The following is a 15,675-nucleotide window of genomic DNA, read 5'->3' on the forward strand; positions in this document are numbered from 1 at the left end:
TTGTTCTTGAACGACTGTTGTAATTTTCACTTTTTGCAGCTTCGTTTTCCTTTAAATCTGCTAACCCAGTCATAGACTTGGTATGAAACAAAGTTATAACCCCTAACTCCACACACAGACTTAGTCTATATTTTGGAGGGTTTGTCATCCTTATTAGCGAGAAACTTCATGATATGTTCCACAATTGAAATCAGTTGAGAAGGTACTGCGCCAACCCACTCCTATTCATACATAATTTTTTTTTTTATTCCATTTTACAGACTCCTAAGCATTGTCTGTGTCGCTAACAGGTTCCGCAAGGTGTTATTAGGTGCATATGTATACCTGCGTACTACCGACTAAACCTCCACCCCTGGCTTTCCAACCTTCCTGATATCATTAATGTTGGCACTTCATCTGGAAAGAGGAATAACTCCTACTCACACATTTATACATCAAAGAAATTATATCTTATCAAACGTACAGATCAAAGAAAATATTGTACAACAAACAAAATCATTAGTAATAATATGTAACATCAATCATTATACTTACAATGTAAGAAGAGCAGCACAGTGATACTACCATTATTCTTCTACATGAAAAAATGCTACTCACACAAACAGCATATCAAACGTCAAGTAGCAATCAAATACAGCACAGTGAACATTTTTTTAAGATTATTTAAAATAAAACATGTCATATAGCATAATAAATTACATGGGACAATTAATAAAAGTAGATAATTTCTACGCTTCTAAGTGAGAACCAAAGCTACATAACACTTGCGCGGCACACGTCATTGCCATTTCATACTCGATCAGCACACACATCTGTCTTACCTTCTAAAACCTCCATCAGACGCAGAGTATCCCCGGCCTCATCGCGCCTGACGACACCTTCACGTGCGGGGTCCCCTGGGCTCTCAGCTGGGAATCTGTCCTCCCACGCGCCCTCCAGCAACCCCTATCCAAACATGTCCCTTACGCCTCTCGTAGTTTTTTCATCATTTTCTTTATATATTTTTCTACCGCTTTCCATGGTTCCTCACTTCCAGTCAGAATCTGTAGAATCTTTTCAGGTCTAAACATTTCCTCGTAGCCCAAGGCATCTAGCATCACTTTCCGTTCTTCATTGAATCGAGGACACTCAAAAAAAGACATGAAGGGGGTCTCCTCTTCTTCACATTCTGAGCACGTATTTTTTTTTCCTGTTTAGCCTCCGGGAATTACCGTTCAGTTATTACTTCAGAAGATGATATATATAACTGTAAATGAAGTGTAGTCTTGTACAGTCACAGTTCGACCATTCCTGAGATGGGTGGTAATTGAAACCCAACCACCAAAGAACACTGGTATCCACGATCTAGTATTCAAATGCGTATAAAAGGGCCTGGTGCTGTGACTAGCGATTTACGAGAGTTCGCCGTCTCAAGCTTGTCTCTGGTAAATGGAGGTGGAGGCTCTACTTCACCCCCTTCATCCACCGTTATTGTATCTTCGTGAGGGAAGAACCCCTCTGCTATACGCCATACTTCTTGCGTGTCGGTTATGACTGGTACCCTTGATTTTAAAGGTCTTCTAACCTGGATATTACATGGTCTCCCCCACGGGTCTGCATCCACTTCCTCTATTAGCTGTTTTCGGCATCTCCTCTTTGATTCTCTAATTAAGTCAGCAAGCTCTTTTTTCCGCGCTCTTTGGATCTTGCTGCAAAAATATTCCTCACCGATTGTAGGTATGCTGTTGTAAGTTTCTGCCTGGTCTTGTGGCATTCCGTCCTCCTACTGGCTATTTCTGGAGTCCACTAATAGACAGGTGGATGCCCCGTTCTAGTGTATTTTCCCGGTAGTATAGCACAGGCCTTCTCTATGCAGTCAACAAGGCGTGCAGCCTTCAATTCAGCAGAGTTTTCCCCAGTTACGCCTTGGAAATTTAGTGCCTCAGTGAAGTCCTCATGATTGAAATCTTTTACGCTGTAACCAGTGAAGGTGGACAAGTCAGCTCCGTTAAATCTGTTGTCAGAGATCGACATTAAGACGGCCTGGTCGTCACTTGCAGTAAGCCCCTTCCAGACCCTCCAGTCGCAAATCAGCCAGTTCAGGGGAGGCAAACGTTACATCTACTATGGAGCCTGTCGTCCCCCTCTTGAAGGTATTTGCTTCCTGTTCGTTTGAGCATATGAGATCTAGGGTCGCAACCGTTTCCTCTAGAGTTCTTCCATGACGGTTCGTCATGGAAGTAGCTCCACCAGAAGTAGCTCCTGGTGTGTGATGATGTCCCGTGAAATGGAGACAAGGATGTCCTTATACCTCTTGTGACTGATGTTGGGCGAGAGATAACAGGAGTAGAAGACTACTCCCCCAATTCTCGCTCTAACAAAACCTATCCCTTGCCTGATTTCTCGTACTGTCAGATCTGCGGAGATCTACATGACCACAGTCCCATCTTCTGACTTCAGCCATCCCTTACTGGAAGGATTCATATAAGGTTTGGAGATGAGCACGATATCCACACCCATCTCTGCAGCATATCTGACCATCAAGTCTGGGTCAGAGCAGCATGATTGAGATTGATATGTATCAGATCCATTGGTGGATCCCCCCCCCCCTGGCTTTTGTTGGTTTTTCCTTGTTAGCTCCACTGGGACTTGCTACTGCTCCGGTACAGTGTCCCTCAGTACTGCATGTCAGGCATCTGGAGAGCATTTTACATTCCACCACCTGATGCCCCTCACCACCACAGTTGAAACAGGCTTGTGTCCTGTCTTCCCCTTTACAGTTCCTGGCAGTGTGTCCCAACTCCAGCCACCTAAAATATTTCTGAGGGAAATCTATACGATCAACCCTACACAACACAAGGTTGATCTTCACTCTTCCCCTGTTGTATAATTGATGCAGCCATCAATGCCGGGGGCCGACAGGTTGTTACTCTGGTCTTGCCAAATCCAGGTCTTTTCATTACCTGAATATTATCCAGCAGGGTTTGGCCAGTCACTTCACCAAGTCCTTTTGGCCAGTCACTTCATCAAGTCCTCTCAGAATATCCTTGGTGTCCGTGCCACCTCCAGGTCACGTTCCAGAGGGCCACTGTTTTTGACTTAGTAGTTACTATATTGTCCTTTAGCGTGCATGGCAGTATCTCCTTGAATTTTACAACCATTTTCTGTCTTTTTTTATCTTGATCATCATTTCATCACCAGCCTTCCTAATGGTAAGAATTTCGGTTGTCTCAGGTACTGTAATTTTTGTCCTAACCGATTTCAGAAGTTTGGCATAGGTTGCCTTTGTTTTTAAATGTAGTGTTTCTGTTTAATGATTAGGTGCTTTCTGCATGTCTGTACTCCAGGAGGAGAGAAATTTGTCCACTGGTGCAACCATGTTCATACATAAGCTGTGAAGACAAAAGTCTGGCTTATATTTGACTGACCTGGTAAATAATTCAATTTTCACCATACGATTGGCAGAACAAAATGCAGTGCACGTTAAAATTAAAGTACTTTTTCAAAATGATTAGTAGTAACATTTTCTTAGAATCTGCTACTTTCCAGTAATTGAGGGAGGAAATAACACCACCAAAGCACAGACTCTCCATAGTGAAACTCTCCATTCCATCTGTCAGTAGTACGTACCCATGGGTATTACCCAAGGATGGAATGAAGAGTTTGTCCTTTCCACTATTTGTTTTGATATCTTCTGAGTGTTCGCCTCTGAATTTTACCTTTGACTTAGTGTTTGTGAGGGTCAGTTTATCATGTTTATTAATTTGATATGTAGTCCAAGGTGTCATAGAATTTTTAGTAGGGATTCTCTGTGGATGCAGTCATAAGGTATCTTGAAATCTACAAATGTTATCATCATGTCTGTTTCTCTTTCTCATGTAATCCACTGTTAGCTTGTGATTCATGATCTGGTCTGAAGAGTTTCTCCAGGGTCTGAAACCTCTCTGGTATTCTCCTAGTTCTTTCCAGAGTTGTGAACTGATCCTGTTGAGGATTCTTGAAAGAATTTTGTATGTTGTGCCTAGAAGTGAGATTCCCGTGTAATTGTTAGGGTCTGTTTTTTTCCTTCTTTGTGTTGCAGATGGATGAGGGCTGTAGTCCAGTGTTGTGGTAGTTCTACTTTGATCCAGTTGTTGACAAGCTGTTGATGAAGGGCAGTTTTTGCTGATCTTCCTGCATGTTTCCAGATCTCTACAAAAGTCTGATCTTTTCCTGCTGCTTTGTAATTCTTCATCTCGCCTCATGTTTTGGCAAACTTCTTTTATTGCAGAAGGATTGATGTTTTCTGGTGGTGTTGTTATTGCAGTGTTGGTATTGAAGTTTAGGAGTTCTGTCGGTTCTTCGCAACTTAGGAGTTTGTTAAAATATTTAGCTAGGATTTCCGCATTGCCTTTATTGTTATGGGTCGGTTTACAGTTTTCATTCTTTAGTAGTAGGGTTGGGGGTTCATATTTTTGGAGCTGGTTTTTGTAATAATCTCTTGACTGTGTTTTATTGAATTTTTCTTTTATTGACTTTAGTGTGTCTTTATGATGTTGTCTTTTTATTCTCCTTAGGGTCCAGGTGGTTTCTTTTCTTTGTTTTACTAGATTTTGGAAGGATGTTTCTGATTTTTGGAATTGGTGAAATAGGCATGCTTGATGTCCTTTCTTCACTGTTTCGTCACATTCGCTGTTCCACCATTGATGTTTTATTAGGGCTAATTCTACAGCGATTTGTTTAAGGTTGTTGACTAGATCTTCAAGTTTATCAGTGATTATTATTTTTGTGGTTGCTTTTAGGTAATTTTTATTCTTGATTAGCTGGGTAGGGTCCATTTTTATTTTAGTTTTAGTGGCTTGGTTTTGTTACTTTCATTTGGGAGTAAATTTAATTTCAGTTTTGACTACATAGTGATCTGAACCTGTGTTTACTTGTTGGAGGACTTTTACATTGTAGATCTCCTTGTGGGGGTGTTTGTCTATGAAGACATGGTCTAGTTTCTATTCTTCTTTAGTGTAGTTGGGGTGATTCCAGGTTTTGAATTTTTGAGGTTTCCTCTTGAAATATGTAAATTTCAAGATTAGGTTGTGGTTTCTGCAGAAATTGATGAGTCTCTGCCCGCTTTTATTAGTTTTCTTTTGGGTGGGTTATTTTCCAATGATGTCGTGGTATCTTCTTTCTCTGTGTAGTTGAGCACTGAAGTTTCCAATTACTTGTTTAACATGGTTTTTGTGGATGTTATTTGTAGTCAGATCAAGTAGATCGTAGAACTTTTCTTTTCCTAGAACTTTTTTAAGCTGACTAAAAAGCCTGTTCCAAAGTGTGGGAGATCTTTCATCACTCTCTTCCCAGGTACACTTTTGTAGACCCTATGTCCTTGAGATCCCATGGCATCCTGGTCTGAGTTTCTTATTTCCTGCAAACCCATGATGATAATTTTGTGTTGGTCCACTAGGCCAGTTATTATTTTTAGTTTAACAGACTTTATGAACAAGTTACATTGTGTGTGGAAATGTAGGTGATCTGCTATGGTTTGATTTTGGACTTCGTATTTTTCTTGTTCGTGTCTGTAGTCTTGGAATATTCCAATGCTTCCAATTGCATGTTATCTTCTAAGTGGCAGCTCACCTTATTTAAATGTTGCCTTCTCTGAACTCTGGTGTTGCTTGGTTCAGATGGTGGAGTATTTCTTAAAAGACCTTTCATGGTTGTCTGTCAAGGGGTCACCTGTGGTGGGACTAGGTCCTGAGTTACAATTCGAGATGTGATTTAGTAAGGCGATAATGAAGTGAAATTTGATTATAAATGAAGCTGTGAAGTTTGTTTGGATTCAGTTCACCGGACAAATTTCTCCCATTTGTTCCAGGCGCACCTTGTACAGGCTCAATCTGACCTTTGTTAAAGTGGTTATTTTAGAGAAAAGTTACAAAGTCTGATCCTAAAACATTACACTCTTTCTGTTTTATATATATATATTTATTTATTTATTTGTTTTTTTTTTAGGCAGAGCATCCTGTTTACTGGAGTGTTACAGATTGGTGTGCTGGTTTTAAGAAATTATTGGACTATCTGGAACTTGACAAGGTTCATATTTTTGGTACATCACTAGGTAAGACATTTTTTGACTTAATTATTTTATATACTCTTAATTCATCACTCACAAGACAACTACTTTTATCTAAGTAAAATACAATAAAGTTTGTTTACAATATAAGCATACTTCATTTGTTATAATTCTGATTAATTTTGCTCACAATTTATTTAAATTAATATAATACATTGGTGTAAAATACTTTAATAAATTTGTCTCTTCTTTGTTATTTTCATCTTGTTGAAATCGGCAGGTTTACTGCATAATAAAAAATGTTTATATTTCAAAATAAGACATGAGTTTTATATATAGATAATGGTGATTTTTTGGTGAAATTTCTAATTTCTATCTGTTGTTGGTTAAGAGCATAAATTAGTAGTAGTGGGTGGAAGTTTTCATTACAATCTCCTTATTTCAAATTCATTTCCCTCACTGCCTTTATTTTTATTGTCTTAAACATTTCTTCTCAAACTTCACCATAAAGACTTATGCAACTGTTTAGTTTAGCAAGAAAATTGTTTAAATTCTTATGAAAACATTTCTTTATTTAACAGTTATTGCATTCAGGTTTTACCATATAGTTAACATATATATATTGCTGAAGCCTGGCTCCATTTATTTTTATTTGTTTAATAATCTGTATTGCTTATCTAATTGTCTTTTTATCTATAATTGATTTTCCTCATTCTTTGAGAAAATGAAAAGATGCAAGCAACCCACTGCACTAAAGATTATTCTTGAGATTAAACTATTATATTTAACTCAAAAAAATAAAAAAGCAGGGAAATATATAGTAAATCTGAAAATTATTTCTAATATACACATATTTTATTTATATACACATATTTTATCTATCATCTTTGGTATAGTTATTGCTGGGTTAAAAAAAAGTTAACAGTTTTTTGGAAACCTACAATGCAAATGCAGTAACATAAAACTTATAGATAAAAATCATAATTGCTTTTAGTTTATTTATCATGTGAATTAATTAATTAACAGTGATGTTAGATTATTCTATTTGCTCGAAAATAATTACATTATTTGAAAACAATAAATGTATGTTAATTAAATGTACTTCAGAATTTAAACTAATAAAACACTCCTTTCCATTCTTAAAAATAATAGTTCAGATTTCATTTTTGGAAGTATAATAAAAATTAACTTAGCAGTTGTTACAAATTCTTATGATCTTTAAATTATAACGTTTAATATAATTACTTATAAGTGCAACTGATATGTTATTTAAAGCAATAAGATCCTATTGCTACAGAAAATTTTGTTCTCTGTTGGTAATTGTAAAATTTCATAATATTTGGATAAATCTAACCAGCCTGCAAAAAGATTTAAGTAATGAACTCACATTTTTAAAATGTTCTATTTTATTCGTTTTTATTTGGCAGATTTTTAAAATTAACATAAAAAAACTGCTAAAAGTCATGTCTTTTTACAAGAAGATGAAGAAAACCAAACAAAAACAAATTATTTGTTCTTCACAGAAATAATTGCATAAGTTTTAGATGTTATTTTCATTTTTATATCCATGATTCAAACAAGCATCACCTTTATTGCTTGATAAGATTTTTGAATTATGTAAATGATTTGAACATTTTTAAGATGAGACAGAAGTAATACAAAATCATGTTGCTTAAGAATGTATTAAAAATAAATAGCATATTGGTTTGAGCAACAGTGAAAGAAGGGGCTTACAGGTTGTCTTCACTATTATTTTGTAATTTATAGAAATCGTGTTCCAAAATGCGCAACTTAATATTGTTAAGTTCTTTTATCATAAAAGAAATTGGAATCTGTGAAGGTTAATTTATGAATATACATTTCAGTAAACAGAAATAGAATAATACTGATTATTTTTTAAGCATATTATTTATTAGTCATCATTTCTAAAGAAAAAAAATATTTATTTTAATATTTTTAAACTGTTCGTAAATAAGTCATACAAGTGCTGTTCAAAGTGATGTAGATGTAATTTTGGTTATTTCTTTCAATTTACATCCTGTACTACAAAAGAACTATTCAAAGAGTTATTTTCATTCTGCTGTTGGAAAGCTTCTTGGGATTTTGTTTATGAGGCCCTAGCAAATGTTACCTGATTTTTCATTTGTTTGAAAACAATGAATTTTAATTTTTTAATAAAAAAAAAATGCTAGAGTCACTTTAGGAGAGTATATCACAAGTTTAAAACCTGTAATAAGCTTGTTATTAGCGCAACTGTGGGTGATAACTTATTGAAATTGCAGTAATGTGCACATAATTATTGTTGTGCATTGGCACCCTTTTGTCAAAAAGTACAATCAACATAATCCCAATGTTCAAATGACTTGATCTTTTTGATCATCCTACAGATTACAATGATTTCAGTTGGTTTCCTCATCATTCTATTCAGCTACATCTCATGTTACATGTTTCAAAATGTTCTCGTCATTTGATAAATCTTTAAGTTCTTGATTAACAATGTATTTTTATTTTTGTTCTTGGTCCCACATTTCCACAATAAAATCCATGCTCAATTTCTTCAGTAAAAACAAGTATCTTAATTTTTTTACATATTACTTTTTCTTCTGATGCTGCACGACAGTCAACCTACAATTTTCCTCAATAATAGCGCTAACATTTCAATACGATTACTTCCCTTTGAAATTGTCAGCTGTCAGAATTTTTCATTGCCCTCAATTGTTATTCAGCCTTAAAACAATTATACCACTCAGATACTCTTTATGACTAATCATTTATTGACCCATTGACCTTATAACATTTTAAAAGTCTTATTAAAAGATTTCCCCTCAATTAAAAGAGATTTTAGTGTAATGTATGTTTTTCTTCAGTAACCTTCACTTATTGTCAAGAAAATATCGCTGCAGTCTCGAGAAATATCTTCACTCAAGCTATCATAATGCATAAACCAAAAAATATTTTAAAGTGCTAGTAATTTAGCTGTCTGTGTTCGATAGCATTTAGGAACATTTTTCAATGTTTGATGTTTTTATGGACATGCCTTAGAAAATAGAATATTATAATCTTTTTATAAAAAATTGTACAATATTTATTTTATAATTTGTAATAAGTTGAACAATATATACTACTTGCACATTTATTCTACACATAATTTTTACTGATGACTTTTCTAAAACCTTGTTTGCTAAAATTATAATTTACTCTGCTATGTCCATATTATGAACTGATTTGACTTATTTTCTTCTCATTTTTGAAGTCCATTTTCAATAAAGGTATAGATAGAGTAGCTTTTTCAAAACAACCATTTTATTATAACGACCCTTACATCAGTTACATCACTAATTTCATTTTAATAGTAATTTAATTTCTTAAGGTTCAAGTGTTTTATGTATTAATAATTTATATTTTTATTCTGTGACATGAGGTGTAATGATTACACTTAAATTGATTATTTACATATAAGTATTAATGATTACAACTGCCTATTGTATTCTTATTCAATAAGAATAATTTATTTCATGTCTGTGCTTGTTATATACAGTATGTTAATTGGTATGTATCATAACAGCTTTATCCATGAATACGTAATTGATTGTAAAATTGATATTAATAATATTTGTTTAAAAGGATTTCTTGTGCAATAAGAAGAAGCATCTCGGGCTTTCATTCAGAGATCCTGGATTCAAATCCCGGTCAGACATGGCATTTTTCATTTGCTACAAAATTTAATTTCCATATCCCACGCTCAAGCTTCAAGTTAAGGTGGTAATGTCAACCAAAAAAAAAAAAAAAAAAAAAAAAAAAAAAAAAAAAAAAAAAAAAAAAAATTATAATTCTTTTTTATGGTTTAAAATATGGTTAATATAATTCTTTATCAAATCAGTACTGAAAAAATTCTGTAAATTGTTGATGTAATCTGCTGACCTCTGTGACTGAGATTTTATCATCCACTAGGTTACAGTTACATGTTACTTCCCACACACAAGCTTAGCGTAAGTACCTTAAAAAAAAAATACATATATAAATATATATCTACATATATATATAACACATATATATAAATATATATATATATATATATATATTTATAAATAAATCAGTTTGTGTTTGTAAAGAAATAGAATATCAATTTAAAGCAGGTATTGGTGGGTTTTATTTTTATTATTACTTCTGTTACATGAAATAAAACATATGTTTTAAGAAGTCTGTGAATCAGTTGAATATTTCAAGGCTGTTAATTATTATCATTTTTCATATTTGAAATCAAGTCTTATGATGAATCACTATAATGTAATGAAATAATACGCCTCTTAATTCTTTTTTATTTATTTTTTATCATTTATGAGTATATTGTGTATGATTTAATGTTCTTAGATAAATAATATTTGTGTGATGTAGTCACACTGGTTAATATGACTATTGGTTACTGATACACTTTTTTTATGTTGTTTTAGAATAATAATATGTACAATTGAAAAACTGTATTTGTTGAATTCCAAAAGAAACAAGATAAATTTATTAAAAACAATTTTTTTTCTGCTTCCTCTTTTCTTAAAATTCTCCGATTTAAATTAAGAAAACTTGCAAAAATTAATCGAATTGAACGTAAATTGGAGGACATGAAAACATACACAAAATTACATCAATTTTCTGCATAATTCGGCTATTTGTTAATAGATTTAAAAAAATAAAATGTCATTTGTTGAAAATAAAAGGCTTAATATTTTAGCAAATAACATAAATTTTAATAAAACTAATATTTATGGAGATATAACTGATTGAAAAATAAACATGGCCACCATTTTGTAATTTGCGAAGGTATTTAATTCCTGATTTTTTCTAATTTTAAAATTTTATTATCAAGACACTTACAAATATTAATGTAATTCATCTATCTAAACTTGAGATATAAATTTTTATATAAAAATAACAAAATGTCAGACAGGGAAGAACAAAGGAGAAATCACCATTTCTCCTAACAATATTTTTTGTTTAGTTTTACAAGTAGAATCCGAAAAAGCATAGTCAACCCACCATTTTAAAAGCACTCTGTATATAAATTGACTTTTATTACTTTTTTAAGTAGATAATTATGTTGTTACATTTGAATAATATTAAAGTTTATTTGATAAATTAATTTGCTTTTGCCTTTGACCAAATGAGTAAATTCTTTTAATTTCCAAATTAGTTGCAAATGAACATGTTCATGTCACAGTTTTGTATTCTCTTTCCAGTAATATTTCCTTAACTCAAATGGATGACATCTTGTATCATTATTCATGAAATCTGTTGATGATTTTTTTGTATCATATTTGTAGAAACTACATGATTAGCTGAAAGCTAAAATTTAACTACAATAGTTAGTTTTAGCTGGATTACAAACCTCTTTTCTCCTGCAACTGTATTAATGACTTATTGTTAAAAGGATGTAATTAGGTATAAGTGATTCTGATAAAAATGGCCTGGGCAGGTATTTTGATGTGTTTGAATTTATCTAGCAGTTTTTTGTTCATTTGAAAATTATAAGAATATGTTTTATATTTAGTTAAATTCAACAAAGTGTATTTTTTCTTTTTTAAAGTTTTAGGGGCATTGACTGCTGTGACCATTAGCCCATTTCCACATCAAAAAAAAGAGAATATTTCTTTCCATCCTTGTTAAAAACACCAGCGATATAGTTAGTAAACTAGTTTTGTCATAATAGATCATCCAAAAATAGACTTGTCAAAGGATATTAAAATCCCCCCAAAAAATACAGTATTACAAGGGTGTAAAGTGTTCTTGCCACTTAAAACTAACATATTAAAAACAATTCAATAAACTTCTTAAAAACATTTAAAAAATACAAACCACTTTCATTATAAAATTTCTAAAAGCTCATAGAAACTGTATCATTCTTTAATGTTACCATAAAGGTTTATACTTAGGCCATCATATTTTGTTTATTTTTTCAATTTTCCTTTAGACCTCAATGTCAGATTCAAAGATTTTGATGCCTTGGAGATGGATCCTTCTGATCCTCTGCAAAAAATTGTGGAAGATATCTTGCATCTGACTCAGATGGTGCAATCAGAGTTGAGAGTCTATGCATTCCCTGCTAAGACTTGTGGGACAGTTGAGTCCTCACTCATTCACTTAGTCTTCTGTGCTTTTGGTGGCTCCATTTTTGTTTTTCCTAAGTATTCTTTTTCTAATATTTTTATCTCTATCTTCTCTGTTCCCTGCATGGGGATTTTTGCAATTTCTTTGTTGGCTTCAGGCTTTTTCTCTATTCTCTGCATTCACTGTCCTTCACCTTGGAATTTATTAAAGTTTCATTCCTCAAAGGAGACGAACTCTTTTGTACAATTGCTGCTGTTTACTTCTCTCATTTTGGGTAGTATTTTCTGGTTGGACAGTTTCCAAGTTTGTTATTCACAATACTTTCAACCATACTTGCTAATGCTGATGCAAACTCCAGAATCACATCTTACGCTTTGAAAGAAGATGCAGGAGTTGATGCAGTCTGTACATACAACATTACCTTCGGTAATCTATTCTTGATGATTTTTTCACTTCAAAGTAGCTTACCTTTTGAATTGTCTTAACCTCTTGGATAACTACCTCCTCTTTATACATTGGATAATTTCTAAATCTTGCTGAATGATTCCCGTAACAATTGACACAGATAAGTGGATCCCTGCATGGGTCCTCAGGATGAAGCATTTTACCACAAACACAGATCTCTGTTTCCTTGTGCAACATGCCACTCTGTGTCCAAACCTCTGACATCCATAGCTTTGCAATGGAGTCAGGATGAATGTCTGGTCTGTTAAAGCCAGCCTTTATCTTTTCTGGGCACTTTGGCTTGCTGAATATCAATACATGCAACACAGAGGCCTAGAACTTCTCCATTGCATTGGATGTTGAATCATCAACATGCTGTAACTCCTTGTTCATTCAGTTCCTCTAGAGAATGAATATTATCAGCCGTTTGCGAATGGGGCACACTAGGCTCATTCATGAACCTATGATGACTCAGATGTACCACTTTGTGCTCACTCTGACTGCCAACTAACAGTGTACCACATCCTTGTGCATTGCATAACAAATTTAAACTAGAGGCTAACATGCGAACTATACTGAAGGATAATGAAGTGAAGTTATCTTGTTTTACGATTCCTTGGTGCCATTCATTTATATTTAAATATATGATTTACTGTGTTTCAGCTATTTATGTCATTTGCCATGAAGCAGATGATAATTTTATTATTCTATTCAGATATACAGCATGATATATCTTTGTGTTTTTATTTTAATCTTAGCATACATAACAGGTATTTTCATTTTAAGATGTATTTTAATTATTTTTAAAGATGCTTTTGTTTTCAGTGAATTTCTAATTGTAAATTTTTAACATATCTTGTTTGGGCAATGGTAATGCTGAAGCGTTTTTCACCCAGAAAAAGCCAAACAAAAAAAAGTTCCTCGACAATTTCTTTCTCTGTACAGTGTCCCCTGGACACACAACTACCCCCTTTGAGATGTCTAACAATCCATTCTTCTTTGCCTTCAGTAGCCGTGACAGTTTAGACGAACAAGCCTACTGCAGTCTTCCTTACATCCTTTACCAGTCCTCCAGCAGCTTCCGTGATACCTCGGACTATCGCTAAAAAACTTATATTGCTAAAATTTCCTTTACTCCTCTTCATAACCAAGTATTTTTGTGTCACTACGTTACCTTTTGATCGAAACTTGGTTTGATCTGTCTTCTCAATGTTCGTGAATTCTACACTCTTCCTCTTTGCCTGCAAAGACAGAGGCTGTCCAAGATGAAGATTTTTACGTGAACCCTGTTTCACATAAGATATAAAAGATGCATCCGTAGCCTATATTGTCGCCAGTCAATATGTCATAACATAAGGTGCAGGCAGAGATGGTTGGGTATGCCCTGGATCATAGATCCTGCCTGGGTTACCCCAGTCTTTTTTTTTTTTTTTGGTTTGTTTTACCTCCGGGTCCGCACTCAAGCAATTCATTCCGCAGAGGATGAGATGAATGAATGTTTTTGTAGCGTGTGTGAAAAATGCCATGCCTGACCGGGATTCGAACCCAGGACCTCCGGGTGAAAGGTCGAGATGCTACCACTCGCGCTACGGAGGCCGGCACAGGGTTACCCCAGTCTGCTGCCTCCCATGAATACTTCCCATGGCTCCCATGTAGCAGTAAGGGCTCTAATACTCTTACCCATAAGACAATCCCTGCCAAGGGCCCAAGTGACTGTCTCACACTGAGCAGCACAAGACTTGGGTAGAGAAGCTCACAGCAGCCCACCCTTGACCCGAATCTACAACTGGGAAGAGGATGAACACTCTCTGTCTGCACTCCGCCCAGCATCATCAAAAACAGATCACGATCAATGCCTCCCACCCCTGCTGCAAGCAACAAAACCAAGAAGCACAACCTCAACCAACTTGGACAGCTTGGGACCACCAATCCCATACTCCACTGGGAGCTCCTGAGCAAAACCATTGTCCCATTGGCTATCATATTGTACTGAAGTACAATGTCGTTGACCACTCCGGACATGTGCATAGGTGATATTGTACGGACATGGAGTTGGAAATTATCCAGGGCATTATTATTATTATTAATTTATAAATAAAAAAATATTTTTTGTCACTTTCAGATTTCATTTGTAATTAACTTTTTTTTTTTAAATAATTTAAAACAGATTCTATTGTCTATGTTTTGTCCTCTATAGGTGGATTTTTGGCACAAAAATTTGCAGAGTATACTTATCAGTGTCCCCGTGTTGTTTCACTCATTTTGTGTAACACGTTCACGGATACATCTGTATTTTGTTATAATGAATCTGCCACTGTGTATGTATTACTTAATATGTTTTTTTTAAAAATAATATCCATACATAAGTTTACATAAAAGTTTACATAAGTTACATAAAAAGTTTTATTTTCTTTACAATTTTTTTCAAGTGTATTAAGTTAGCATTCACTTTAGATATAGGTAAACAGAAAAAGAAATAAGATTGATGTGAATTTTCCCCATCCACTACTTCTGTTTTACTTCCTTGTAAAAATGAGTCTGATAGTAATTGCCAGTCTTAATTTTTTTTTTTTATATATCTGCAGATATAGAAATTTTAGTTTTTTCTTGATGTTAGTGTGGTTTTAGAAAAAAAAAGAAGGTATATTTTAATTTATGTAAAATGAAAATTTAATTTTATATATAAATCAGTTGTGTTTTATATGAAAAAATTGCAGATTCTTTGATACCAGTGCCACATATTCTCTAATAGGAATTTCAGTAACACCCTACTGTAAAATAGGAATCCAATAATAATAGTTCACATCTTATTAAATAATTTTGCATATCTCCTAGTTCTTTCAGTAAACTTTTATGAGTTTCCATTTGTAGAGCTGCAAATTGCAAGTATGGTCTCATAAACAAAACTCTCTGGAGAGTTTGGATTCCTTCTGTCATAGTATAAAATTGGACTAAACCCTTCATTGATTTAAAAGGTATTGTGGACACCTGTCTTATTTATTGTTAAATAATTTGTAATAGAATTTTCAATGCTTATTTTATTCTCAGCTACTGCAAAGCACCTTTTTGATTTACTTCTAGTAGCCTTCTTGATCAATCATTATAAT

At 33.9% G+C, this 15,675-nt stretch overlaps 1 protein-coding gene across 1 annotated transcript in view; it reads left to right on the plus strand.

The window, feature by feature from the left end:
• LOC142321957 (maspardin-like) overlaps positions 1 to 15,675 on the plus strand; it is a 59,649-nt gene that overhangs the window by 26,812 nt on the left and 17,162 nt on the right. The window contains exons 3-4 of the mRNA XM_075360511.1: positions 5,965 to 6,070; positions 14,766 to 14,886. Coding sequence (XP_075216626.1) covers positions 5,965 to 6,070; positions 14,766 to 14,886 — 227 coding nt within the window. The remainder of the gene's footprint in view (positions 1 to 5,964; positions 6,071 to 14,765; positions 14,887 to 15,675) is intronic.

The sequence above is a fragment of the Lycorma delicatula genome, chromosome 3 (genome assembly GCF_047948215.1).
Source record: "Lycorma delicatula isolate Av1 chromosome 3, ASM4794821v1, whole genome shotgun sequence".
Classification (NCBI taxonomy): domain Eukaryota; kingdom Metazoa; phylum Arthropoda; class Insecta; order Hemiptera; family Fulgoridae; genus Lycorma; species Lycorma delicatula.